Here is a 22128-nt window from a genome sequence, read left to right as displayed (position 1 = left end):
TAAAAACGGGGCTGCGATCCGTCAGTGCATTTATCATCCTATTACGGCGACAAATCCGGCTCTCAATCCATGAAAGGTAAAATGAATTACCAACGTTAAGCCGTCAATAAAGTCATTTCTGTAAATGGTGTCTCCGAGGGCCCACGCTATTATTCAACAAGCTTTATCAGCACCTTGGAAATTACGTGGCTTGTAGCGCGCGGCCTCTGCTTCACTTTGATTAAGGGCCCTGCCAGGGACCGGTGACAGCGCTTTTGACTCGGGGTTTTTATTCAGCACGCCGGCCGTGATGAACACCGGGCTGATCGGGCGGAATGAAGACTAATTAAAAGCTATAAATTATCTTTTGCAGCCCCCTCTCAAGGAGCGTCTCTTTGCTGGCGCCAGATAAGAGCGGACTGAGAGCTCATTTACCCACAATGGCGCTGCGGCTAAACAGCATATTGATACTGTCCTAATTGGAATTTAATTAAGTAGCCATGATGACTTCCCACTCCGGCCTGTGGTGGGATAAAGATTTCACTGCGGCGGTGTTAACATCAACACGTCCACACTTTTCATGCTGTCGCTATTATGACTATTAATATTATTATTATTTCAAATCGCCAATTAGAGCCCGAGGGCAATTTTCATCTTATTCTGGAGATTTTTTTCCCCCTCACAAAACCGCATTATCAGGACCCGTCCTGAGGCCTCTTTGTGTTTCTGTAAACTTCATGTTTAACACTTCTATTTTCCATACAAGCGATATGAATGTTTTTTTGTTTGTTTTTTTTGTTTTTGTCCTGCTGTCAAAAGCAAAGTTGGGACGTTTAAATTATAAATATGACCAAAGTGTTTCACACAGGAGGAGGAGGGGGAAGAAGAGGAGGAGGAGGAGGAGGAGAGGGATGAAATGAAAAGAAAATATCAGTGACTTTTTAGACTCGACAAAAAAAGCGCAGGTTTTTCAGAAGACTAGTAAATAGGCTACAGACACATTTTTAGGCACAATCTGAGCTGATTAATGAACCAGCAGGTGCTAGACAGTTATAGTCTGAGTCCTTTTCGCAGCGGAGGTAAATAACTGGTCAAATTAGCTTTAAAATGATATTCAAAGTCTCATAAAAAGAAATGTTAGTGATGTAATATAGGCTATTCATAGAAATGGGTCCAGGTTTTGACTCCAGTGTGTTTTCACCAGTATAACAACAGAATATAAAAGTCTACATGTGATTTCAACCCGTGGATTAAAATGGTAAAAACATACTTATTGGTGTCGCGTTCACACACAGTGGTGGCTGCAGCAGCGCTGTTGTTTATGTTTTTGCTGCTATTTGTACATGTGTATGCACGTGCCTCGCCGAAGATCGATCGAAAGTGCGCGCGCGGGGGCTAACGGGTGGTGCGCGTGCATTCCCGGTGGCGCCTCCGCGGGCTCTAATTGGCCGCCGTCAATTGTGACAGAGACGATCCGGGCGTCCGATTGGTCCGCAGCACGTGTGTTACGCGCACACGTGCTTCCGGTTGGGTGTAAGAGAAAAGAAAAAACACACACACACTCACGCGGGGGTGGGGTGGGGGGGAGATAACGGTTTTAGGGAGAGTTTAGGAAGAGCGAATACACAGATATTATGCTGCACCGGGGAGAGACAGGGACACTGGCTGTAACGTGGAGACCGACCGACGCTATGCCCGCTCTCGGACGGCTGATAGGAGAGGACATGCCGCCGCAGTAGGTGATCTTATAAATGAGCGCAGGTATTTATTCTAGCGAAAAGACTCGTTTTTACATGCTGTCTGTCTAAATTGGATACCCAACGGGGGCGGGAGAGCGAGAGAGCGAGCAACAAGTGGAGCTTGGCGCGGCGGCGGAGAGAGAGAGAGAGAGAGAGGCCGAAATTTCTTCTCAGCGTCTCCAGCTATTATTATTATTATGGAAGAGCAGAAGGAGCCGAACAGCAGCGGCCGGGACTCGACCGAGGAGGAGAGCATGTCTCTGTCGCCGAACCTCCCATCCCCTCCTATGATGATTCTACCCCACCAGGCCGCGCAGCAGGCCCACAGAACCACAAACTTTTTCATAGACAACATCCTCCGGCCGGACTTCGGCTGCAGGAAGGAGCAGCAGCAGCAGAGCTACCGCGACCGCAGCCAGACGCCGGGCAGGGAGAACGTCAACCCGCTGGGGGCGAGCCTCTGCCTGGACTCGAACTGCAGCAGCGACAGCACCTCGTCGTCGCCTTCCTCCTCTTCCTCCTCCTCCTCCTCCTCGTCCTCCACGTCCTCGTCGCCTTCGTCCAAGCAGAACTCGTCCAAACAAGGCGACGCGGCGAGCAACGGGACTGGCAGATACGCAGACAGCCCCTCGTCAATAGTGGTCGTGAGTGGCAGCAATGGAGGCTCCGCGACCACCGCAACGAAAGAAAGCCAGCCGCTGTTGTGGCCCGCTTGGGTTTACTGTACGCGGTACTCGGACAGGCCCTCATCTGGTAAGGCACTAACAGTCTCCGAACCATGCCGCCTGTGGTGCTCCAGCGCCGGGCAGCGTGCCTGGGTTTACTCCGCTGTCTCTCCCTCTCTCTGCAGCCTGCACAGTTTGATTATTACCACTAAACTCACTCACAGTGTTTGACAGGCTTAGTTTAAAAATAAAATACAAATAAAGCTCAGTCAGTCTTAAAATTAAATTTTGTCGTATGGATACAGACTATTATTTTTTATTTATAGGCTACCTAATGCTTCCTATATAGTGTGTCCTGGTTTATTCACAATAAAAGCAAGTTTGATAATTATAATAATAAATACTAACTAACCAGACTTATTAACCAAAATAAAACAAATAAAATAAAAATTACAATGTGAATGAATATAGGCTGTAATAGCCTATAGAAACATATGGTCATTAAACACCTCAGGTGATTCATTTCCATTACAACTCTGTCTCTCTCACACACTTACACATGTAGACACACACAGATAGAAATAAAGCGACACACAATGGGCTGCTGTCTTATATTAGTTATTGGCGTTTACAAAACAAAAAAAAACCAATGAGCATTTTCGTCACAAGTACTAAACGTATTATTATTACTATAGACAACAACAAGACTCTTCTGACTTCTCTTTCTGTTTCTCTTCGCAAAAACATGATATTCTCACTAAAATATAATTTAACCTCATTACTATTGTTTCCAGTAGGTCACCGCTGTGCATGCATTAAAATGTAATGACACTAAAAAATAAATAAAAATACTGTAATGGTTTAGTCGTCTTTGAGTCTCGCGATAGATTCACTGACGAAATATTCCATTAAGGATCATTAATATGAGATTTAAAGGCCAACACATCAACACAGGTCTCATCGCGACCTACAACGGAAAATAAATCACAATCCGAGAGATTTGTTTTAGGACCTTATTAGATTTTTTTTTTTTTTTAACACCTAAAATAACCAAACAAATTATTCAAATAAGACTTACTATAAGGCGCAGTATATTAACGCTGGAGGATTGTCCTCGTGGTTTTTAGAATAATATTTAATAGATGGCGCTTGAGTGAATTATAGTTTATTGTTCAGGTTTATTTTAAAGTGTGTGGAAACCAAGAGCAGTACTAGCAAACCACAGAGGTTGATTTTTCTCCTTTTACATTTAAACTCTGTTGGTTTTTTTTTTTTTTAACCTGAATGATGAATTGGTCTCATCTGGTCCAGATGATGCATTCACTGTTCTGGGATAATGCAGGATACTAAACAGCTGCAGAGTCACACACTGCTTATAAGGAATAGTTATAACAATGATAGCACAAGAAAAGAACACGGAAGAAATCCTAATCTTTACTATTATTCAGACTGTTTTCTGGAACTGTGTTTAGATTGATGTTGTCTGGAAATGTTGTCGTTGTCGTTGTTGTGCTAGGAGTGGAGCATCTTCTTCTCACACTTCTTCATTGTTTTAAAGGGTTATATTTCCCATTACTGTAGTATTATTTTTTTTGGTGTGTGTGTATGCTTTTCTTGGCCTTCAGAGCTCATACTTTAGCTTTTCTCTCCACTGGCTCTTTAATTATGTGGTATGAGTGTTGGCTCTCTAACAATCCTCCTATGTCACTTCAGTCTGGCTGCAAAATGGATTTAGTGTGCAAAAGCGGTGTCCTTCAAAGCACTGGCCTGAATGCAGTGTTATGACAGCGCGTGCTCAAATACACATTCTGCATTCAGCTGATGTGACCAAGCTACCAACACTTCTTTTTTCTTTTTTTTAATTTCTGCTCTGTATTAGATGCCTGCACTACACCGCCATATTTGTATGATTAAGAAATCACAGAGTTGGATGGGCTCCATTAATTGTATCACAGGATATGGAGGTTGTTTTTTGTTTTTTTTTGTGCTGTGAGAACTGTGATGATGTGGACCTGAGTGAGAAGTCTGCAGTGGGACTCTTGTCAAAAGCAACTTATTTCATTTGAGCCGTGGCAGCGGGTTGCTGCTTGTTTTGGCGCCATAACAAGTCAGATGTCATGGGCCTGTATTAGACTTTACACAAAGGCCTGCCTGGAACTAATGACTCCAAAACCCCCAAACCTGTTTATGTCAACTAGACACTATGAGAACAGAAAGACAGGGGCGACAGACACAAGGTTCAAAAGACTTCAGATCCTCAGATTTACAATGATCCACAGGGCTTTTTCCTTTTAAATATATCTCCAGTTGTTGTTTTTTAGCGCTATCGTCTCAGCATGGTGACTTATAGTGTCCTGGTGTTTCTTTGTGTATTTCACTTTGCTCTTTTTTCTCTCCTCCTCTGAGTCTTAGCTATATTTTACATTAACAACAGTCATGAACGCACACATGTGATCTCAGCAGGTCTGCCCCAGTTAATTATTAGTTAATATAACACACCTTATTGTGTGTTGAAGGGGAGATTCTTGTTCAGTGTATTATGTATTGTGTTTTTATTTAATGATACAAAAGAAAAGCTTGAATTTAAATAATTGTAATTCTCACATTTGTTTCTAAAAAAAAAATCTCTTGTTGCTATTTACACACAACCTGAGCGAGTATACTGATAGTGACTGGTTGTGTGTTTTCGTGTTTAATGCTGATTGTAAAAGCTGGTTTTGGGAAAAGGGCCACAGAGCAATGTGTGTGCTTTTATTGTGATGGGATTTATCCTCAGTGAGTTCATAGTAACAAAGAGCCAGGCAGATAACAGATGAACTATATGTTTTAAAATCCCTCACATCAGCACAGTGTGGTGACCTACATTTGATCCAGTGACTAGATAATGAGCCGCTATCATCGCTCATCAGTGGGTGTAGCTATATGTGCAGGAGCTGTGTAACATTGTGTTCACAGTACAGCCGTAGAATAAATATTTTATTTCTATTTGTTGTTTCCACGCCAGGCCCAAGGACACGGAAACTGAAAAAGAAGAAGAGCACCAAGGAGGACAAGCGGCCCAGGACAGCGTTCACGGCCGAGCAGCTGCAGAGACTGAAAACCGAGTTCCAGGCCAACCGGTACATAACGGAGCAGCGGAGACAGTCGCTGGCCCAGGAACTCAACCTGAACGAGTCCCAAATTAAAATCTGGTTCCAGAATAAGAGGGCCAAGATTAAAAAGGCCACCGGCTACAAGAACGGCCTGGCCCTGCAGCTCATGGCTCAAGGACTCTACAACCACTCGACCACCACCGTGCAGGAGGACAAGGAGGACAGTGAATGAGGGGCCCCGGACATTTCCCTGCTGAGGGCCACTGCCTGCCTGACTCTTTGGCTTTTGGAGCTAACTAAAACAAAACAAAAAAAAAGGAAAAAAAAGAAAGAAAGAACTGGAAGAGGGGAAAACGCTATTTAAAAACACAGATTTCTGTTTATGGTAACAGTATATGGACATAATTATATAAATGAACGATCGTTATTAAAGTTTATATAGCCACACAGTTATCATGTTGTATACAGTATATTTAATTTCAGCCTCATCTCCTCACCTCATGGTTTCTGTCTGTTCTCGGTGTTTTTTTGTTTTGTTTTGTTTTTTTAGAAAATGTCCAATTGGCTCTATATAGGTTCTTGTGGTCTCCTGTTCCCTCATATTTGCGCCATCTTTTTCTTCAACACATCAGTCGCAGACTCAAACAAGCCAAAGATTTTAATATGTTCACATGTAGTCTGAAATAATAAAAAAAAGAAAGGACAACGGTAGATTGGTGGACTAAACTATTCTTTCTTTCATCCCTTTTAAAAGCGATAAGACAGAGTTCGGATGTAAAATTCATATTATTATTATTATTAGGACTACACATTGCGAGTATGGCTTTACAGACTTTCCAACATTTTAACTGGCCTGTAAAAATATCAAATAATAATTAGACATTAAAATTCACAGCACATTTAAAAAGGAGTGAACTGTAATTAATAACCGGCTTTTAAATTCTTTCCGACCTTATAGGTTTGTAAGGATTATCTACTTTTCTTTTTATTTTGATATTTGAGAGATGTGATGAGGCAGAGGCAGGAATATAGGAACACACCCACACAGACACACACACACACACACACACACACACACACACAGTTACTATTTCGCAGCTCATCTTTCACGATAATCAGACACTGCTTGTTTCTCCACTATGGATAACGTTTCACCTATGAATCTTTTTCTGGGCGTTTACAAGACTCGACCGCTCTGCTTCACACCCTCAGTCGGACTGAGCCTCAGCTCCTCGCTCAGCTTTACTCACATTAACGCATGCACACAGTGTTCACAGGACAGGACAAACTCTACTGAACCTGACGTGACCTCAGGTTCAGGTTTGATAGAGCCTGACTGTGAACTTGTGACACGGCGTGTGTGTGTTTACTCCAAGGTCAGCAGCAGCAGCAGACAAACTTAAGAGGCTGAGAAGACGTATTCTGTCTGATTGTGTGGAAGCTGTTTACATGACATGACATGACATGACATTACATGGTTGTTTCCTTCAACGGCGTATGTTGTGTTTTGTTTTTTCTTGAAGGTTGTTTTGGAGGAGGTTAAAGAGAGGGAAAGTCTAAATTTACTATTGCAACTTTCATTTTATAGATGAGAAAACTTTTTACTGAAAAAAAAACAAACATACTCTACGTTTTTAATCCACAGAGATTACAGGAATCATACCTACAGTATATTATAGCAAAATCTTAAATTTATGTCAATGAGCTAATTGTAGGATCCTAAATGAAGGAAAATTGGCCTGTTTTAAAAAAAACTGTCCATGTTTCAGGCTAGACTACTGTCTTTCTCTCCCTGTGTATATTTACAGTTATAACATTAGCTCCATATGTTCTGCACTGATTCTGACCAGAATTTAGTGTTTAAACCAGATATTAAAATATTGTCACACCTCCTGCCTCTGGTACAGTGTGAGGGTTAAGAGGTCAGGATTTTCATTTAAATGCCTATTTATTTCCCATTGTAATAGGCTACAATTCTTCTTTTTTTTTTTTTTTAATTTAAAGGTGAAACCCGCTGGGGGGGGAGCGAGCTCACCGTGGATTTTATTGTTTTTAATTTAATGAAAAAGTGAATGAAATGAGCCACGGAGCTCGTCTTTTGGCGGCGCCATGTTGTTTGATCCCAGCCTCCACGTGCACTGACCAGACCTGAATTATAGATATGATTCCTGTTTTGTTCCGTGGTTTATTTATATAGGCTACAACTGATCGCGGGTCGGATTATTTAATTAAGAGCTAACAAGCCTGCAGAGGTCTGCTGCAGCGGAGGCGTTCACGGCCTCCGCGTTTCTCCTTTTTTTTTTAAATTATTTCAAGAGCTGCTGCTGCTGCTGCTGCGTTCATGTTCATCTCTGCCTATAGAGCACAGATTTAATAAGCGCGCAGTACATAGTGTTAATAATTGATTTCAATGATGACGACCAGGGGCTCGCTGTGAGGTTACTCCGCAGGTTTCAGATTTTAATTAATATCTTATCTTTAAACAATGATGTTATTTATCTATTTATTAAGACGATACAATGTGTCTGTGTAGCTAATCAGCAGAAATTACTGCGCCTGCAAAATTGCACTGAATTGAAGTGTGGAAAAAAATATTGGCAAAAAGATGGTTTTGTCCACAGTACGGATAATTATCATTAAAAAAAAAAACACGTCACACACACATTATTTCCTTTCACTCTGAACTGTAGACAACAGCAGCAGCCGAGCCCGTCTTTTTTTTTCTAAGGCGAGTCAGGCCTCCCTATAGCAGCAATAGAAACCTCCAGGGTCCTTGAAGGGGTTTCCAATGGACTCACAGTAATATTGGCACTAATTTAATGACACTCTTCCCTTAAATATAGGAATGAATATTCATAGGATTTGATTTCAGTTTGACGCAAAATCCAATTTAAATCAAATTATATCAAATGTTTGAGGACCTAATGTGTGCATGTGTGTGTGTATTTATGTGTATCTATATATATTTTAAAAACTGCTTAAACTCTACACCTAAAACTATATGCACAAGTTCAAAATACTTGTGTTTTTTTAAGTAAATGTGTTTAGAAACACACACAGGTCTATTGTTTCTACAGCCAGTGTCTTTGGCCATCTGGCCTGCATGTGTGAGCAGAGGTGAAGAGGCTGCCTGGCTCTTCACGGTCAGCTAACCCTGTAGCTCTAATATTATAATGATAGTTTCATTCCCTGCTGTGAATGCGGAAGAGGGTCTTATGACAGTGTATTTAAAATTCATACAATTATGAAACAGCGAGAGGATTTCTCTCTCCCTCCTTCCTCCCCCCTCCCCTCCCACCTCGTCATTTAGAGGAAGCCGAGGGTTTATCTGTAAAACAAAGAAAAGCCAGGGATCGTTTGCATAGTTAGCATAGTCTGCCTCGCAGGCACAATATGGATTTAATTTATATGCAAATGAAAGCAATAAAAGGAGAATACACACTGGAAATCTCTGCTGTTTAAAAGGGGCGAGGAGTTGGATTCAGAGCAAGTAGCACACTGAGCCCAAATGGAAGCATTATCAGCCCCAACCCCAGAACAATGATGTTATATAACATCTAGGAAGTGCAGCAAAGATTGCACTGGAGTGTGATGGTGCACCGCTGCAAACCCCTGATGTTACACTGAATTAAATAAGATTTTTATTATTGGCAAAGTTGCACTGACGGAAGCGACACATGCAGCAGCAGCAAATCAGATCAAAGAGGCTGGACACACACACACACACACACACACACAAACAGTGGACTCCTCTCTCCCCATGCCTTCTGCTAAAAATGCAGCCTATTTGCATCGGCTCAGAAAGTTGCCAGTGCATGGTGACCTTTTCGACTCCACGCACCACGCTGATGTTGTGTTGTGTTGCCCCCACCACCGCCCATGCTTGTGATTCCACACCTTTGATAGCTACTCTAAAAAAAAAATACATTTCACACATGTTTCACATGCATTTCCATTTTCTGCCACTTTACACTTTAATTTCACGACAAACACTGAACCTTTTGGCCATCTTTACTTTACAGCTACAGTTCGCTTTGCAGAATACGATTTTGCATTGCGTGAAGAAGTAATAGGTCAACTATAACAGCTATAACATTAAAATGTTGCTTATACAGATCACTACAATTTTTTAAAGGAGGCATTTTACATAATAGGCTAGCACATTTAAAGTATATATATACACATATATATATTATAAATTGCAGCATTTATGCCTTTAATTAATTAAATGATCTGTTTTCCCAATAAACCTAATAAAACCTGTTAAAATTATCATTACAGTTCCATACAGCAGCTTCTACAATAATGTACATGTAAGATGATTTGCACCAAACATGGTGGACAAACTGGGGTCCCCTTCAGAAACATGCAGGCTCACCACCTGTCACTCAAACAAAGAGAGGGTGACCTCACACGCCCATTCAAATGAAGTGTTGCTTATTTAGTGCGATACAAACACTGCTGGAAAAATACATGTCAACACCAAAGTGGAATAAAGCTTTGAGAGGGATAAACAATTACAGCCACGGGGACGACGACGACACACATAATAAAATGCACCCATGCAGAGACATACAAGCATGTGCAAAAAGGCAGAAAAAGAGGAGCCCCGGCTTTTATACACACAGACACACAGACAGACACACACACACACAGAGACAGCAAGCCATTTAAAAGAGACTCTCAGATCAGTACTGTGTGACGGTGCTAAGTAGAGAAGTTTAGAGTCTGCTGCTGCTGCTGCTGCCTCCATATTGGGAGGAGAGAGCCGGGAGACAAAGAGAGAGGTCCTTCATGTCTCTTCTTCTTTTTCTACTTTTTCTCCTAAATTACTGTAAATGCCAATTTGGTCCCACATCAGATTGCTCTTTGGATTTAGACTGCGTACAAAATTGCTCAATTTGTCATGCTGTGCACAAATAGAAAGCAGTTGCAACTCAGCACGCTGCAAGAAGTTATAGCTATTCTCCTCTATTTTCTCCCTGGCTAACATCTAGAGAATAAAGGATTGTGCAGCTCAAAGACCTGTTTCAGTGGATTTTTTTTTTTTTTTTTTTTTTTTGGGAGGGGGGGGGGGGCTTCAGCATTTCCACTTCTCCTGCTGGTCCATTTTTGTGTTGCTGCTGTCGGAGGGTGCAGGACGACAAGTGAAAACACCGGGTAGAGGTCAGAGGGAGTATGCACCAAAACCACCATATTATAGATCACATGGTAGACCTGTGGGGCCACCTCCTCGCACTGCAATTTTAAAACTAAAACCTAAAAACAAAACAAAAAAAGGCAGAAAAGCTGCATTTTTAATTCACTACAGAGCTAAAAATAAATAAACAGGACACAGCAAATACACAGGACACGGCATAACAGATCAGGACTGGAATAATTCCTCCAAATTACTCTTATTTTTATTTATTTATATACATTTATATGAGAAAAATGAATTCTCCTTTGATTTGAAAGGCCCAGTTGTCTCTTAAGCTAACGCTAGCCGTAGCTATCTGGGTCAGTGTTGTGCTTCAGATATTAGCTGCCAAATTCGGTGACTTTCAGACGCCTTTAGCAACTTTTCAGAAACCAGACTGGCCGTAAATCTAGAAACGTTTTGGACAAACATTATAAATACTTTCAACTAAACTGAACGCAGCAACACTGTCACCGTCTAGTTTTAACTTCATTTAGCTGGATCTCACTCTAGCTGTGTATTCTCTGGTAGTAAGAGTGGTGGTGGTGTAAGAGCGTCAGTGGCTCATGGAGGACACACATTAGAAACCCAGATTGTTGATTGATGTTGTTTTGACACAAATGCTGCATTTCTTTGGTTCTGGTAATTTCTTATATGGTAAAACTTACAGGAAGTAACATTCCAGTCAGCTTCCACCGCATGTGCAATTACTGTGTTTTATGTTTTTTTAATGGAAGAATAGATTAAAATATAATAAAAGTCACATTATTAGGTTAAATGTGTGAAAAAGGGCAAATGTGAAGTGTTGCTCTTCCCTCTATTCATATGTTATTGGTTTGTCTTTGAACCCTTGAGGGGTCAAGTCCTCTCTGCACTTGACTTAGAATAACATTTGTAGTGTGTGTGTGTGTGTGTGTGTGTGTGTGTGTGTGTGTGTGAGGACAGCATCCACGTCAGGCCATTCAGCTTTCAAAGAAACTTCAGGGATAATTTTCAAACTGTCCAACCGTCCCAAGTGTTTTTTGCCGTATGTATACACACACACACACTGAGATCGGTTCTCACCGTGAGGAAACTTTACTCATGACTTATTGGGGGCTTGTCAACTGAACTATTTCAGATACACACACACACAGACACACACATGCACACATGAGCAGACAAAGGTGGCATTGAGAGGGAACCTCCCACAATGCAGCTGAGCGTCCAGGGGGGGCTCTCTGCTCCAACAGTTGTGATCTCACCGAGTTAAATCCAGATTACATGGAGGATATACACAGTGCCACTTGTTTACTCTGCCCGTCAGGAGGCGATCTGAGTGGAGGGTGGAGGAGGGTCACAAAGTATATAATGCAACCTGAACTGTCCAAGATGAACTTTATCAACTGTTTTTAAACTGTAGGAAATTTAATTGTGTATGTTTTCTATGGAGGTTTTGAATGAAGTGTGTTTTTTAAGTGATGTGTTTTTCCACTCATGTACAAATCTAATGTCCTGCAGAGACACAAGAAAATGTGAATTTCTCCTGAACTAATTTTCTTCAACTTATTCTGCTTGTTTTTTTGTTTTTTTTTTTGTTGTTTTTTGGGTCAATGATCCAGAACATAAGGATATAATTTCCAATATATGGCGTTTTCCTGAGAAGGCGGCGCACTTAAGGACAGTTATTCCCACTCTAATTAAAAAGCAAGCGTCAGAAAATGACAGTGCATCTCCCAGCCACAGCTATGTGGCAGGAAACGCATCAGGTCAGAGCGCTGCTAAGTGTATTTTAAATCTGCTCCGTCACGCAGGGCCTCGCCAAACAACACGGAGGTGTGAAAATACAAAGCAGAAGTGAATTTAAATTATTCTTATAAAAACATTGTGAGCTGAAATCATAGATAGATAGATAGATAGATAGCTTGGTGTGTGATGTGTGAGTTTTATTCTCATGGAGTTTCTGATAGGGCTGTGTAACACTCACACACATAAACACAGAGAGAGAACAAAGGCAGGGACACCTGGGATTCCCCTGTTGTATGGGTGGTCACATGCACCTTTGCCTCTTCTTCATGCCTTCCACATGTGGAAGCACTTTATCTTCCCACTGCTTCTCCTTCTCCTACTCTCTCTCTCTGTGTATGTGTGTGTATGTGTGTATATGAACGACTTCCCTTGCATAAACCAAAGCTGTGAGAAGAAGATGGTCATCGATTAGAATAGCAGTTGGGCTTCACTCCCGTCTGCTGCCCCCTAGAGAGCCATCATGAGTTCAGATGAGATTACATCGTCCGGGGGAGACGGTCGTGTTGGTCAACTCGGCCTTTATACGTGACGAGAACATGGACACCGCACCGACCGCTGGTGGTGACCTCTCAGCAGCTCGGTTCATTTTTTTGTCATGTGACTATGAAAATAAAACAATGGCAGCCTTACGTGGTGTCTACCCATCTGTCCGTCCGTCTGGCTGGATGTCTAGGGCGTCTGGCTTCCCTCTCGCCCCCTCTTCTCAGACTTCAAACGCCGCCAAACCCTGCTTGTGGAGATCTCCCTCTCTCTTCCGTCTTTCATCGTGGCGGCCTGGAGGTGGCGAGAGGTGATGCGGGGAAGCGATTAGTCATATTCAATTTACATACGGCTGTCATGGGCCGCTCCAAGCTGAGCGCTGATGTCATTCCCGTGCGTGGGGCCCCTCTGTGGCCACCCGGCGGATGGGAAGACTTCTCACTGTCAGTGGGGGGAGAGAAAGCCTCCCCCTGATGGGAGCACTATCACTGCTCAAGTATGATGAATGTGGGGCGGCACTTTAACTGAGCATGTATGTATGCACGTATGTGTTTCTATAAGTGGTGAAATGTGGACATGTGCTCGCACTCGTATACTGAATGACAGCTGCGAAGTGGTATGAAAAAGGAGTTAAATTAAAGTTCATTTCGGCCTAAAGAGTTGTGTTTGTTTTGAGGATTTGATCAAAATATATTGATTAATCTTTCTGCAGTGATAGCGCCCCGAAATTATATGATTTTGTATTATTGTTGGTAGGTTATATTTATCTAGCTGTTACTATCTTATCTATCTGTGATAGCACCCCGTGTAAATTACTGCGTCATTTCATATGGTCCTCCTCCTGACCAATCCTCGACTCGCTAGTTATCCTAGCTTGCAAATGTTCCATGTTTTACATCTTGAAGAGCTACATAATAACTTACTTTGTAGGAATAAAGTAACATTTACTTTCACAGTAAAGTGCCCTAATTTCAATTTTCAATTAAACTCTATCATCCTCAACCATAACACCAGCGTTAATCCATAGAACAACTCACACATTTACAAACATAATCATAATTTCATCTGTTATTTAGTCAAAAACACAGGTTATTAGTTTAACAGACTTGTATTGGGTTACCTACAGATACTCATGCACACACAAGGCAGTGGGAAAGGAGGGTGGTCGATCACTTTAGCTCTTCCTTACAGAAATATTAGCTCAAATATGGCTCTGAACTCCTGCAGGGGTCAAGAGCCGGCAGTCCATTTCTGCAGTGGCTGCTCAGAGAGAGTTTACAGTGAAGAGCCACTGGCAGGCGTCCAGAGGAGGAAGTCTACGTTATTTATGAAGCCTTGCTTGACAAAAGACAGTAAAGCTTCCCATATTCAGCGAGTCTGTCTGCCCCCACCGGTGATGATGAATCCAATTTGTTAAATTAATCAATTGATGTGGTGGACAAGTGGGTTTAAATTACAGTGCTCCAAGCGCTGCTGTCCCATCATCATCATCATCATCATCCTCCTCATATCATATCATATTCACTGTATGAACACATATTTGTTCAAACATGCACTCTCAAAGATACATTCACACGCCCATATGCATGCACACACACACACACACACACACACACACGGAGGCCAGAAGTTCAGGTTACCGGGGCAACTCATCTCTGGATCTGGCCAGCAGAATGCGAGACCGTGAATAACTGTTTTAACACACAGCCAGCACAATGTGTGGTCTATGACATACCATCTAAAGCATAACTCTGTCTGTCTATCTGTCTGTGTGCGTGTGTGTGTGTGTGTGTGTGCACATGTGCTCCATCTTTAACATTCTGTTTCCCTGTCATGTATGTAACTATGTTCAAAATGTGTTTTAAAAGTGTGTGATGATATTACTGTTGTCGTGTTTGTTCACAGTGACAACACAATCACACCTCCCACTATTTATATGCATGATTATATATTTACATCTCTTCTGCGTATCGTTATTGTATTTTCTACGTGTGAAAAATGCTCGATGTGTGAAGCAGCACGTGTTATTAAATATTGTGCTGCAGGAACGACTGAATGATGTGTGTGTAAGTGTAACCAGAGCAGAGAGCACTTTACAACTTACTATCAAAAACAGTTAACTGATTTATTTGCCGTTTCTGATGGTGGATTAATTTTTTTAATGAGTTATCAGGCAAAATTAGTTGTTTTTAATTTGTTGGAGATTTGCTCAAGACAAAACATCTTGTTATAAAAATCCCGATGGGAAAAGCATGATGGGCAATCATGAAAATCATAACTTCAGACCAAGTGATCGACCTATATTTATTAACAATGAGCAGATTTGAGACCGCAAAAATGTAAAAGGAAAAAAAAAACATCACCACCACCAACAACAACTAGATGAGCCGCCTTTAAACGAGGCGGAGGTGTGGGTGGTCTTGTACTCGGTAATTAATGAGTCTTTATGAGTTCATCAACTTGAAAACAAGCGAGCTTCGACCAGCTATTGTAGAGTTTTTCATTTAATAATATTTCATCTTTTAAAGCTGCAGCGTGTGAGAAAAAGACGTTTCATAAGTGTTGTAATTAACTGCTCAAAAACTATAAAACGCTCTGTCATGTAACACTGCTCAAATGTTACCATGTGTTTGTTGCCGTGATGAATCATCTGCACGTTGACAATGACACAATGATCAAACAATCTACCAAAATATGATTCAACAACACTGATTTGTGTTTTTAGGAGATTCGCTTCCTATGTGCGTTTCTGCTTTTTTCCAACTGTTGACTTAACAGGTGTGTGGCTTAACACCTGCATGTTGGCCGTGACCAATCGAAGGGGTCAAAGGGTCAAACATGCAATGTGGAAGACATGTTCGAGTGAAGGATGGCGTCCAAGAGGTCGCAACGCACGCAAAGCGCTAACGTGAACTCTCTGCTGTTGAGTTTTTATTTAGAATAAACCGAGATTTTCTTGTCACTCGCCAAACAAAGAAGAACAAGAAGCTCCACCATGACTGTCAGCTAAAATTTGTTGTCTTTTCACCTCCGCCTGCTCCTGTGTATTAAACTCTGTGTTCCAGAAATCATCAAGAGCAGATGGTCCGGAGACAAAAACAAACATCAGAGAGAAAGCAGGAATGAGAGAAAGGGAGGAAAGAGAGGAGCATGAGGGAGCCCAAGTCCTGCATTTCCCGTCAAACTGTGGAGGGATGAACCGCAGATGTTTGTCGACAGAAGAAGAAGAGCCGTCTCAAACAGCTGGTCGGGGATCAGATTTGTGTCAGTGCGTGGACGACCCCCTGCAACGCTACAATGTGCTGGAAAACAGACGCGGAGAGACTAAAAAAAAAATAAAATAAATGACTTGTTGGTGGTGGAGGGAAAAGAAAGAGAAGGGGGTCACGTTTAAGTCCAGACTGGAACCCCAAACATATGCTGAAGTGCCCTTGAGCAAGAATCCAAAAAGAAAGAAAAAACAAAAAAAAACCTTTGTTTTAGTTGTTAAAAACAATCAAAATCACATGAAAGTATGACAAGACAGAAAAGCTAATATTATAGTTTATGTTAGGGAATTGATTGTTAAATTGCCACCCACTTAGGAAGAGGCTGGATCGCTGCGAGCACAAACCAGTGGTCTCCAAGAGGAATGACAACAATACTGAGAGAGGCTTTGTACGAGCGCAGTGCAGAGCCAGCAGAGAAACTCTATAGCCCGGCGTTATGACAAGTGTGCGGTGAAGAAGCGTCCAAGACTAGAAGTTTACATGTCAGCCTTTGGAAAATACCAGCCATTTTCAAGACGCTGGATGATGGGAACTCAGAGGGTGAATATGTGTGTGTGTGTGTGTGTGTGTGTGTGTGTATATATATATATATATATATATATATGTGTGTGTGTGTGTGTATGCTTTTTTTCCCATGTGTCCACAGGAATTCACAAATACAGACCTCAGAGCAGCGTGACGCTCTGCCATCAGGCTGCGTGTAAGAATAGCAGCATTCTGGTTACACTGAAGTCAAACAGTGAAAAATAACTTATGGGACATGTGACACCGGTGAGGACGCTGTGTGTGTGTGTGTATACGTGTGTGTATATGTGTGTGTGTGTGTGTTTACTACTCAGACAAGTCAAGTGCACTGAAGTTCATCAGCAGAGAAACTACTGAAAAAATACCAATATATCAAACAAATATACAGTATAAGAAAAGTAGTGCAAACCTGTGACTGGTTCACTGTCATGTGATCGTATGATGCTGTGACTGGAGTTTAGTTAGACTATAGGCTTAAAAATGAGTTCATTCAATTTAAAATTAAATTCTGTTTACTACAGTTCCAAGTTTATTTATTCAAGCTGAATCCAAACCGAGTTGAGTCGATCAAAAAACGCAGCCGTTGTAAATGTTTTTTAAAAGTTTTTTGCTGCAACAGAATTAAATCAAATCTTGGTTTTTAGCAGAAACTAAAATGTGTAGTTGAAAGAGGGGTTTAGATTTAATCTGTCCTTATTTTTAAACTATTTTGGTGCAACAGAAGCTCAATTAAGATTTAAAACTTAATCCAGCCTCTGAGGATTTTTAATAGTGATGCATCAATTTACTGTTGTAGCAGGTTGAATGGGGGGAGTTTTGTTTATTTGAAGCTTCTTTGTGATATACGGAATATGAGCTTCAGTTTGTTTAACTCAAGGATAATAAAAGTGGGACTAATAGGTCAATGTAATGTACACGATGCTATTAGTCCAGTAGGTGTTGATCAACTGCAACAGATCGGTGACATGTGAGCAGCAGATCAGTCACGTTCACAGTCAGTTGGCCAAATGTCTTAACAGAGGTCCTGGAAACTCCTTATTTCACAAATGACAAAAGGCAAAACAGCACGCAAGGCTGCATTTGAAGCCATATTTTGTTTTTCTTTCTCTGCAAAGATCTTTTTCTTGGTCAGAGCTTTTGTTTGAAGACAGATGTGAAAAAAGCCACAGTTTTTCATTATAGTGTTAAGTCAGGCCACATTTTGTCGTCTTTGGAAGTTTTCGCTGGAGCTCTGACTGAGCCGAGGAGCAGATCAGTGGGAGGGAGGGGCGGGAGAGACGGTCTTTATATTTATAAATATCAAGACTTTCTCAAAAAAACAGACATATTTCAGTCACTTCAGCTTCAGGGAGCAACAGGCCCGATCGTGTTACCAATAAATAACATGAGAGAAGATAAGTAACAGGTTGTCTCAGCGAGAGGAATTTTAACTTTCGCTTATTATTATTATTATGATCATTATTATTATTCTAAGTTTCCAGTAGGTTCAGATCAGGAGGTCTTTGATATAATATCTAGGAGGATCACATACCAAACTGAACCGCATATTATATAATGTCACTCAGCTTTCTTCATTTTTACTTTTTCACTTTTCACCTTCTCCCACTCGACTGGGTGTCAGCCAGTGAAAAGGTCACTGTAGCTCAATGATGTAATGAATTAAACCAGCCAATGAGAGGCTGTCAAAATGTGAGTATCCACACCAAGAGAAATATGTATGTCCTATGTCTTAAATTTTATTATATCTGTCATACTTAAATTGATTTTTCTGATTATTTTAAACAGTTTTTTTAATCATGTCAATACAAAGGTAAAATCTAGGTTTATTTTAACATAAAAAGTGTCTGTCATGTACACACACCCACAAAAACACCCACAAAGTCCCTTTTCCCATCTCCTCTCCAATCAATCCACTATTATCTATGCAAACTCCCTAAACTGTTCAATGGGAGACGCTGGCTGATTGTTTTTCCATTAAGTAATATTACTGCTACACATATAGCTGCAGGTCGATGCAGCGCTCATTATAGCTGCGGGCTGATAATAATTAACCACTAATGTGTGTAGAAACAGGCCCCTGATGGGCCCACGGTGAAGCGGGGGGCGCTCCCTGAGGAAACCCACGCAGCCGCTCACTCTGGCTGTTTATTTGGCTCAGTTGCTGCACAAAGAAACCAAAACAGGCCCCGCAGAGTCCAAATGGGATTAAACAGATGAATTAAAGAGACGAGTAATTGGAGGTGAATGTGTTTGTGGTGCTGTGAGGCTCCTGAACGCCTCACACATGTTTTCTTGTTGAAAGTGCCGACTCAAATATACCAAAAATAAATGAACAAATGAATAATTTAATCAATGGCTCACTTTTAAAAAAAATGATGCACCCTTTACTATATGTTTATAACTTTATAAATAGTTAGTCAATCATTTATTAATCCTTTATGATTAATGTTTTAACCCTTTAATAGGAACATTTTAGGTTTCCAGGTTGTGAAAAATTAAAAACTCATTAAAAAAGGGTCAGCACTTCTTTTTTCTGCAATTATAAATGTTAATATATCATTAATATTACTTTGAACAAACACCATTGTTTGCCTCAAGATAAATTTGCTAATGAGGTCATGAATTATTAATCAGAAGATTCTCCTTTTCTAATAAGCAAGCCGTCTCCAAGCGTAAGTGGTATTGTTTTATTATCATTAAAGGGAAACCAAGGTCTGCATTAAAAATGTATTTTAAAATGTTTCCAACTTTCTACTAGGCTATAAGCAAAAGTTATTATTGAATGTGAATGTTATATGAATTTAATGCCCTGCAGTAATAATTAATGAGGTCAGGGGTCAAACTGGAAGAGTCTTTTTATACACCTGTAACAAACCATAATATGTCCTTTGGAACTGCCGATACCTGATCAATAACACATGAAGTTACGACTTATAATAAATCCTGTATGTGGAGAGCCTCCGTAAAAAGCGGTATCAAATAAAGAGAGAGATAAGTTAATTGACACATCCACTAATTAACTCCATGTGCAGAGCTGTGACGACAGAAACTCTCAGCTCTGGTGTTGGAGGCAGGAAGGTTGGAATAAGACAACACTAAGTTTGTCCATAATTTATCTGGACTCTAAGTGGAGAAGAACCAGAAATGAAAAGAGAGGCAGTTGGTAAAAAAAGAAAAAAAAAACAACAAAAAGTTGATTCCCTGTAGGGAAAGTCTGGGAAGCCAGATGTTCATGAGCCTCACGCTCACTGGAGTGTATGTCTGAGTACCAGTGTGCCTTCAACTGTGTGTGTGAGAGAGAGCGAGCGTCTGTGTGTGTGTGTTTGTTAGAGAGTCAGGGAGAGAGGCGTTTCCTTATGTCCTGGCCAGATGTTGCTGATCCTTGCCACTCCACAGAGGGAAGTTTATACCCAGCTTTAAAGAATTAGGAGAAACGACTGGGACCAGAGAGTCAGTCCCACGGGGCAAATTTGGTTAGCCATTAAAAGAAAATCTGAATTTTTTTTTCTGTGGGTGGTATTTGAATAGACCAAACCTAATCTAACTTTATATGTTCTCAGATAATATTTTTAACGCATATCAAAAAAAAAAAAAAAACCTGAGGGCTCGTGTGTGATTTACTAATCAGTCCTAATCAAACTCCTGTTGTCTGGTTGTCTGGTTGTCTGGTTCTGGTCCTGCGGCAGTTTTAGCTGCAGCTTGTCAGTACAATAGCACAGCTTAGGGTTCTGATGTGTCATTGCACTATACTGTCAAGGCCAAAATATAAAAATGAACTTCTCATATAAACATATATTATATTGCACAATAGTAAACTAACAATATTAATGGACTATATCCTATATGATAAGTTTTATTGCCTGTTTATGCTTTTTATCCTGCAGGGCATCCTTTAGTGGCTGTCCCTTTATAAATAAAGGTTTGAATGATTGAATTTTTCAAATAATAACTGATGTTTGTTATACTCTATTTTATTATTAATTTTTTTTAATCAAAGATGCCCTCCACCAACTTAAAATAAATAAATAACCCAAGTGACTCACCAGGCAGGGGCAGTTTAATGAAAGATGCTAATGAGTTGCATTGTGGGAGTTGTAGGAGCTAGTGATTAGGGACTATGAGGCTTTCTTGCTTGTTTAATTTGGACCATTGTTCTTTAATAATGCAGCTAAAGCTACAGACAGGCAGTGGGTAGAGGAGCTTAGTATAAAGCAGCATCTAACATGTTGAGTAATGAGTTTTAAAGATGATGTGTGGGTGTTTTTTACCTTTTGGACTGAGCCGTGCCGACTGTTCCCCTCCGTTTCCCTCCAGTCTTCATGCTAGGCTAACCAACAGCTAGCCGAGGAGGCCTGAGACACATGGGAGTGGTATTGATCCGTTCAGGAGGGGGAGAGAGAGCACATTAATTCTGTGAAAGAAAAAGAAAAAAAAGGTCACCATCGCTGACGGCGCTGCTCATTAATCTCGTGAGGATCAATTAAAAGAAAGGGCAGTCAGAATGCAGCTAATTGAAATGATAAAGAAACTGAGCTGTGATGATTGAAACGCTGATTGGACGAAGTTGACAGCCATTTTTTCACCGCTGATTCTTTAACTATGATCAATTATCTGACGAATAAAGCTTTTTCAAATTGTATTTAAAGCCTATTAAAGACCTGTATCCAAGTTCGCCTGGAATCGGATCCAGATTAGATCATTAAAGTGAATTAAAGAAGAACTATGAAGTGATTGTTCCTCGTCTTGTCCACAGCTCAGTAACGCCTCTTACACCAGTAGTCCAATGTGTGTGTGTGTGGGTGGGTGGGGGTGTGTGAGAAACTCAGCTTAAGGTGTCAGTGGTGGATTTCTACATGTCAGCTCTGTATCACAAGAGTGTTTTTGCTCCTATATGTCCACACTTGCATCTGTCATTACCCTCAGATGCACATGTGTGTGTGTGTGTTTCTCCATGTGTGTGTTCAGTGCTGGTGTTGGGGATCCATCTGTGTCAGGTTAACCTGCTGGGAGCCTCTCCCAGCAGGTAGTCCTGGAGGGACTAAATCATCTGGACGGCCAGAAGCGTGAAATCCTTCCAGGCCTGGACAGATGTCTCTCTGTTCAGGCCGGCTCAGCCTCCAGCGACCCCACAGACCTTTAAAGACCCTCGGTGCAGATTCTGACTCCCACAACGCAGACCAGACCTCGGCCAGACTAGACTGTATTACTTCATACTCAAACAAGGCCACCCCCAAATCTAGACTGAAGAGCAACCTCGCAACAAGTGAGACCAAAACTGTTTTATTCTCTGTTCTATAATTAGGCTGCACGGGACAGCAGCAGGACTGTGACAGCATTTAATGTGATATCTCGTGTATGTATCGCAATTAAAAATGGATGATGATGAATTAACAAACGACTTTGATGGCTAAA

The 22128-nt window shown here is 41.1% G+C and overlaps 1 protein-coding gene across 1 annotated transcript; it reads left to right on the top strand.

Moving 5' to 3' along the window:
- Nucleotides 1-1535: 1535 nt before the first annotated feature.
- Nucleotides 1536-5928, top strand: LOC146990671 (homeobox protein engrailed-1-B-like). Its single transcript, XM_085797008.1, has 2 exons — nucleotides 1536-2471; nucleotides 5388-5928. Exons 1-2 carry the CDS (start codon nucleotides 1916-1918, stop codon nucleotides 5705-5707), a joined length of 876 nt encoding a protein of 291 aa, XP_085653134.1. The 5' UTR covers nucleotides 1536-1915; the 3' UTR covers nucleotides 5708-5928.
- The last annotated feature ends 16200 nt before the right edge of the window (nucleotides 5929-22128 follow it).

This window comes from Trachurus japonicus, chromosome 2, assembly GCF_045865225.1.
Source record: "Trachurus japonicus isolate A0001 chromosome 2, Traja_1.0".
Classification (NCBI taxonomy): Eukaryota; Metazoa; Chordata; class Actinopteri; order Carangiformes; family Carangidae; genus Trachurus; species Trachurus japonicus.
This window is presented reverse-complemented; position numbering and strand designations above follow the sequence as displayed.